At 36.1% G+C, this 7,600-nt stretch overlaps 2 protein-coding genes across 3 annotated transcripts; both read left to right on the forward strand.

The window, feature by feature from the left end:
- The first annotated feature begins 976 nt into the window (after positions 1 to 976).
- Positions 977 to 3,156, forward strand: LOC145018775 (zinc finger protein CONSTANS-LIKE 9-like). Of its 2 annotated transcripts, XM_078976622.1 has the most exons (6): positions 977 to 1,031; positions 1,115 to 1,285; positions 1,743 to 2,286; positions 2,360 to 2,560; positions 2,641 to 2,924; positions 3,019 to 3,156. In XM_078976622.1, exons 3-6 carry the CDS (start codon positions 1,786 to 1,788, stop codon positions 3,146 to 3,148), a joined length of 1,116 nt encoding a protein of 371 aa, XP_078832748.1. In that variant the 5' UTR covers positions 977 to 1,031; positions 1,115 to 1,285; positions 1,743 to 1,785; the 3' UTR covers positions 3,149 to 3,156. The 2 variants fall into 2 exon arrangements, with proteins under 2 accessions (XP_078832748.1, XP_078832747.1); XM_078976621.1 differs by lacking the exon at positions 977 to 1,031 and having other exon boundaries at positions 1,078 to 1,285.
- A 597-nt stretch (positions 3,157 to 3,753) lies between these two features.
- Positions 3,754 to 6,732, forward strand: LOC145017378 (uncharacterized). Its single transcript, XM_078975417.1, has 4 exons — positions 3,754 to 5,087; positions 5,157 to 5,623; positions 5,703 to 6,178; positions 6,244 to 6,732. Exons 1-4 carry the CDS (start codon positions 3,828 to 3,830, stop codon positions 6,495 to 6,497), a joined length of 2,457 nt encoding a protein of 818 aa, XP_078831543.1. The 5' UTR covers positions 3,754 to 3,827; the 3' UTR covers positions 6,498 to 6,732.
- The last annotated feature ends 868 nt before the right edge of the window (positions 6,733 to 7,600 follow it).

A 7,600-nucleotide genomic window follows, 5' to 3' on the forward strand; every position in this document is an offset into this window, starting at 1 on the left:
TATGATTTGATACAGTTTTTGATATGACATTTTATTATGGCTTTGAGATACCCGACGTATGGTTTTATTATATGACATTCAGTGTTATGACTTTTATCATTATTTAAAAACAAAATTTTTTTGGGTCGTATTTCTAGGATGTTTCAGAAACATCTTTACGCTTTCATGTTCATATGTATTCGTGATGTCATGTAAGGCTATGAGTACACACGTTTAGAATTAAGATAATAGATTAACTTCGTACGGGTGCGATATATACAAGTATTTCTTTATGATTTTTGTATTACACCGATCTTGTCACAATGATTATATCTATGTATATATAACAATGTTCTAACCTTTATGTTGCTCACTAAATCTTCAAGCCTAACTTTGTATTATTTACTATGCTTCACATGCTAATACTTTAGCGATATATGACAAATGTTGATTAAAGATGCTAGACGAGTCATTGAAGATGTTACACCTTTTATTTTCGGAATAACTGATCACATACTTTTACTCGTGGATCGTAATGGTCTTAGATGATGACACAACACCCTTTTGTTGGTTTATGTTTGCTATTGTACGAGCATGAACCAAGTATTTGGCACCTTTATGAGGTATTTTCCTAATCATGTTAGTACAATGCTATTTCCAAGATGTCCTTTTTACAAGGAATGTTCTATTACCATCCTTCTCAAGTAGAAAGAATATCTATTGTGCTACACTCATCTTGAAATCTGAATACTCCCATAGTTAAATTGAAGCATAATTATAAACATTCCAAAGTTATTTTCTATGTCGTACCTATTAGTTCAAGTGTTGGGTTTAAAGGTTGGTCTTGATGTTCTATGATAATGTCCTAGTTAGTTCCTTCATACTAAAGTAGTAAATTTTTTGTATTTTGTAATAGTTAAGGATGTTGCTATGATATATAGAGGACATGGCTACACTTGGCTCAAAAGTAAATAAAGAGTAGATGAGAAAAGGGCCAAACTTTTCATTGTGAGGAAAGCGACAAGGTCCCACCTTCCAAACCAAACTACAGAGTACAGACCTCTCTTTCTCTTTCTCTCTCCTTGCACTTTTTGCTCTTTTCGTGCTATTTTATTTTGGTGTTTTCTGTTGTCAGATATCTTCTTGCAAAACAACAGTACTCCAAACACCTACCTCACACACAACGAAGAGATATTAACAAGGAAAAGAAACTCTTGAAACCTCTCATCCCTAACCTTTTAGGGTTTTCAAAGTCGGCATCAGAACCTATCTGCTTTGATCTTTGCTTTCTGGGTTTACAATCTTGGTAAGCTTTATCTGGGTTTTGTTTGTTTTTGCTCTACCAAAATGGGTTTTTTCTGGGATTTCTTCTATCTATTCGTAATCCATGGATTCTGGGTTTGAGTTGCTGATTCGAACATCTGTTTCTTTCGAAAAAAAATCCATTTTTTTTGGGTGAATTTGAGTCTTTGTGGGTTTTTGTTATCTCCCCTGGTTTTATTTTGATGAACAGAGTTTTCTTGTTTCTTCAGATTACTGTTTGAATTCTAGATGCACAAAACCCTTTTCAGTCGTGTTTCTGGACTCTTTAAAATGATGTTAAATTCGAATCTTTTCAGAAACCATTTGTGTTGATAGATTGTTCTTGAATTCACACTTATCAATACCCAAGAACGCATACATAATCATTGAAGTATTTGCTATTTTAGTCAAATTACAAAGATTCCAAATCCCTAATCCAGTTTCTCATTTGTTTGACACAGATTGCTTCACCAGTTCAGTAAATCCGATAAAGATTTTCCAAAAATGGGATACGATTGCGATTACTGTCGCGAGGCAAGATCGATGGTGTATTGTCGATCAGACGAAGCTTACTTATGTCTATCGTGTGATCGAAATATTCATTCCGCAAACGCATTATCAAAACGCCATTCAAGAACACTCATATGCGATAGATGCAATTCAGAACCAGCATTCGTTAGATGCGTCGATGAAAAACTATCGCTTTGTCAAAAATGTAACTGGGAGGGTCACACCGGTTCTAATTCCGGTTCCGGTAGCCATTGTCGGCAAACGTTAAATTGCTACTCCGGCTGCCCATCGGCGGTTGAACTAGCTTCCATCTGGTCGTTCATGTCAGAGTCTCCATCTGTTCTCGGCTCCACTTGTCAACAGGAAATGGAGTTAATGTCCATCGCCGACGACAAAACCAATCAAGTTGTATCTTGTTCGATTGATCGAGACGATTTGCAGAAAGGAATCAACTCAAATTACAAAAACGATCCTGATCCTTGTTCTACATTCAAGGTAAATCGAATTGGGTTTTTTCAATTTCAACAGTTTTTGAATTCAAAATCGTAACTTGAATTCAAAATCGCAGATTTCATCTACAAATAATGCATTCTATGATGATTTCAACATGGATGAAACTGATTTAAGCATCGAGAAATATGAAGTACTGTTTGGCGATGGATACAACGACCCAGAACATCTATTCGCAAAAGATGGAATCGATAGCTTATTCGGAGCTAAAGAAACATCAGTCGCTGAATCCATGTCTCACAATTCACATGCTACAAAGGTAATTATATACTTGTAATTTCTTCTTTAAAAATTCTTTATTATGAATATTTCTCATACTTATATTTTTTTATCTTAAAGGGAGACGATGTTCATGTTCGACCCACATGCAGTAATGCAGCTTCATTTGAATCATTAAGAAGCCGCAAAACAGAACCAAACGTTTGTTATAAACCACATTCCACTATTTCATTTTCAAGCCTCACTGGAGAAAGCAATGCAGGTGATTATCAAGATTGTGGGACTTCATCTATGCTTCTCATGCATGAGCCACCCTGGTGCACCCTGGCTCACGATAACACCACCCCTTCAGGTATCAGAAACGATGCGGTTCTTCGTTACAAGGAAAAGAAGAAAACCCGAAAGTGAGTAAATGATCAAGTCTCATGAACATATTTTGAAATAGTTTTTTTTTATGGATTAAATGATTAATATTTGCTATCTTTTTTTTTTGGTTAGATTTGAGAAGACAGTGAGATATGCTACTCGAAAGGCAAGAGCGGATGTTAGAAAGCGCGTGAAAGGGCGATTTGTGAAAGCTGGTGATGCGTATGATTATGATCCCATGAGTCAAACAAGAAGCTATTGAGAATTTGAGACGATATATATATATATATATATATATATATATATATATATATATATATATATATATATATATATATATATATATATATATATATATATATATATATAAACACGTTTTTGATCATATATCTAAGGCCATGTTTGGAAAAAATAAGATAGCTTATTGTAATTTAGTGTATGGTAAAACAATAAAAGTAGTTTATTGTAGTTTATAGGAATAATGACTTCAGAGGGTAACATACTTTTGATTTTGATCACATTTGGTCACTGAACTTTTTTTCGTGCTCTATTAACCCTTTAACTTGTTGATTTGTGCAAATTTTCCCCTTCCGACCGGGTTTAGCTGGTTTCAAACGGTTTATTGATCCTACGTGTATTTTTTTATCTTACGTGGCGAAAGAGGTGGCATGTAGGGCCCGATTTTTCGTCTCCGTCTCATTAAACCACACCCCGAAGTCTCATTTGGTCCTTAAACTCGACTAGGTCACAAAATTCTCCATCGATCATTCATCTCCTTCAACCGTTCTATGGCATCATCTCCAAATCCTACTGATCAGAACTTCATTGTAGTGGATTTCCATTACAATGGTTAGTTTGCACCCAATCCCTTAGTTTACTTTGATCCCAACAGAGCATCAGTGCGAGATGTTGACTTCAGTGGGTTTGGGTATGAGCAATTCATGAAATTCCTTCACAAGCTCACCAAATCGAGAAGCAAAGACATCTATTTCTGCCTTCCACAAGAGTCTTTAGGTCTTGGAATTCATACACTGGTGAACAACGGTGATTACAAGGAATTTTTGGATTTGGCGTATGCTAATGACAAGAGAATGAATGTATATGTGGATCACCATAATGAACCTATCTTCGACTGGATTGAGGCTGAGGAAAGTGAAAGTGAAAACGAAGACTTAGATGAAGATGAGGATTCAGTTATTCAAGATTCATATTCTGTTGATCATGAAGAATATGATGCTACCTATCCATTTCCAGCAAACAAAACTGCACGTGATAGATTTTTAAACATCCTTTGTGAACCTATAGAGAGTGAAGATCAAGATGATGAATACGTGCCACCCCAGTACCCTGTGTATGATGAGAGACAGCCATGGGATCAGATGAAACCAATTATAGGTATGCGATTTTGTAACCCTACTGAGCTTAAACATATGTTAAGCAATTATGCAGTTGCTAATGGGTATGATCTATGGTTTGAAAAAAATGACTCTGATAGATTGTTAGTGAAATGTTGCAAAAAGAATAAGTCACCATCTTGCCCTTTCAGACTATGGGCCTCCTGGATGGGTAAAGAAAAGACTTTTCAGATCAAATTTCTAGTGAATGAACATAATTGTTGTAGGGTGTTTAAGTTTGGGTCAATTGTAACTTATAGATGGATAGGGAAACATTTTATGAGTCAAATTATAGAGAACCCAAAAATGAGTGCAAGGAAGATGAAAGCTAAAGTGTCAACAACATTCAACATAAATGTGAGTGTGGGGCAATGCAGAAATGCAAAGAAATTTGCATTACAAGAGATTGAAGGAAGTTTAATTGAACATTATGGGAGATTGTGGTCATATGGTGAGGAAATTATCAGGTCAAATCCTGGGTCTACTGTGAGATTGGATGTAGACATCATACCAGATTCCACAACTTTGTTTTCTAAGTTTTATGTGTGTTTCAAAGCTGTAAGGGATGGTTGGTTAGAAGGGTGCAGGCCAGTAATTGGGCTTGATGGTTGCTTTTTAAAGGGTATAGTTAGAGGAGAAGTTATTTCAGCTGTTGGGAGAGATGCAAACAACCACATCTACCCTTTAGCATGGGCTGTGGTATGTGTTGAGAATAAAGAAACATGGAAGTGGTTCATAGATTTGCTTATGGATGACATTAATGGTGGTCTTGGTGCAGGCATTACCCTTCTTTCTGATGGACACAAGGTTAGTACTAGGTCATTTTTATGCTTCATTTTTATGCTTTTTCACTCATAATGATGTTGTGATTTGTAGGGGTTATTACAAGCAGTTAAGGAAAAATGTCCAGAAGCTGAACATAGACAATGTGCTAGACACATTCTGGCCAATTTTAATAAAAGGTTTACTGGTCAACAATACATAAAGTTATTTTGGAGGGCTGTAAGGGCTAGTACTGTGGAGAAGTTCAGAGGTGTAATGGAGAACATCAAATCTATTGATACTCATGCTTATGATTACCTTATAGACAGAGAGCCTACTACCTGGTATAAGGCATTCTTTCAAGAAGGAAGAGACTGTGATGCAGTGGAGAATGGGGTCAGTGAGAGTTTCAATTCTGCTATTAGGCATGCTAGAAGGAGACCTATAATCACTATGCTGGAGGAGATTAGGTTATTTGTGATGGAAAGGATATACACTCAAAGAGTTGAAGGAATGGAATGGGATTTGCTTATATGTCCAACTATTAGGAAGCGTATAGAACATCTGAAGGTTAAACAGAGGTAATTATTTTACTTTAATATGCTTATGTTAATTATGAGGATGTGTTATTGATTCACTGATGTTAATATGCTTAAACAGATTGTGGGGAGTTACTCCTTGTGGTTATCAAAAGTATGAGGTTAGATTCACTGATGTTGCATATGGAGTGGATCTAATTGCAAAGAAGTGTGCCTGTAGAATATGGCAACTTACAGGGATACCATGCTTACATGGAGTGGCAGCAATATCTTACATAAATCATGATGCTGAGGCATATGTGTCCCAATCATACACTACTGAGGCTTACCTAAAATGCTACAAATATAGCATTAATCCTCTCAATAGTAGTAAAATGTGGCCAGATGTTCCATACCATAAGCCTTTGCCTCCCAAAAGAAGAAGATTATCTGGTAGGCCATCTGTGAAAAGGAAGAGGGATGCAATTGAACGAGAGTTGAGTGGATCAATTAGACAAACTGTCTCAAGAAGGGGTAGCATAATAAAGTGTGGTATTTGTAAGGAACCAGGTCACAACAAGAAAAAGTGTCCATCTAACCAACAAAGCAATACATCAGGTGAATATTTTTAAAAAAATTACATCATTTGAACAAAGAATTGACATTTTAATTTTTGTTTGCAGTACCAAGTTCATCCAGGGGCAGTGGAGCAGACCCAAGTTTATCCAGGGGCAATGAAGGACCACCACCTCCTCCACCACCACCTGCAGCCCAACAACCTCCTCCACCACCACCTGCAGCCCCCATGCCAAGAAGAAGGGTCCCAGTTAGTAGAAGTGGAAGGAGGAAATATTTTGAACGGATTATCAAACAAGCATTAAGGAGGCAGATACCTGGGGTTGGGAGCAATGCAGATAACCCTTCAGTTATTGATTAATTTAGGGGATAATAGTGGGTGGGTAGGAATATCTTTTGTAAGGCAGTTGTGATGTAAAGACAAAGTAGTAGTCTTTTTATTATGCTTTTCTATGGTACTATCAAGTAGGTGTATGGGCACATGGTGGCCCTTCTTTTGTCTATGCAGGAATCTTTTGTGTTACCTAGAAACTACTTTTGTGTATGCAGACAAAAACTTATATAACTGTAGAATATTAATGGCGTATTACAATGAATCCAACCACCACATTCACTTACTTTTTTTATTATATGTATTTGTTATATGTATGCTACTTTGTGATTCCATTCCAGTCAAAACTAATTCTTTATATGCATGCTACTTTGTGATTCCATTCCAGTCAAAACTAATTCTTTATATGCATGCTACTTTGTGATTCTATTCCAGTCAAAATCAAATATGTATTCATTGTTATATGTATGCTTCCTTATGATTCCATTCCAGTCAAAAATTTTATCTTGGTGATTCCATTCCAGTCAAAGTTACTTCATTCCATTCTTTGTGATTCCATTCCAATCAAAGTTAATATGTATGCAGTTAATATGTATGCTTCGTTATAATTAAATTTTCCATTACAATCAATGTTACTTCATTCCATTCCAACAAGAAGTTAAGATAACAACTGTATTCTATTCAAACAACATCTTTCAATACATCATGTGACTTCATTTCATCATATACACGATGATCAGAAAAAGAAATCCAATGGTAAACTTATATATTTTCTCCTTCATTGCAATGGCATTAGAGTACTTTTCCTTCTTCATCTGTTCCATGTCTTCCTTCACCTTCTCTACTTCGGTCTTCAATGCTACTAATTCAGCTTTCATTCCCTCCACCACTTCCATCAGAGGCATCTGTACAAGTTCTACATCCAACCATTTCCAATATTTGCATTTACCCTTCCACAATAAAATTTCAAAGTGAGATTTCAAATCTGGAATAAATGAATCAGAAAAGAGGGGAAATTTAAGTGAAATTGCTTACCTCATTGCACACCATGAAATGCCTCCCTGGATTCTTTGGTGTTGTTGATGTTAGAATACGTGCAGGGAACTCACAATCACAAGTTTTTGGATCATTCA

The sequence above is a fragment of the Lactuca saligna genome, chromosome 9 (assembly GCF_052625555.1).
Source record: "Lactuca saligna cultivar CGN05327 chromosome 9, ASM5262555v1, whole genome shotgun sequence".
Lineage (NCBI taxonomy): Eukaryota > Viridiplantae > Streptophyta > Magnoliopsida > Asterales > Asteraceae > Lactuca > Lactuca saligna.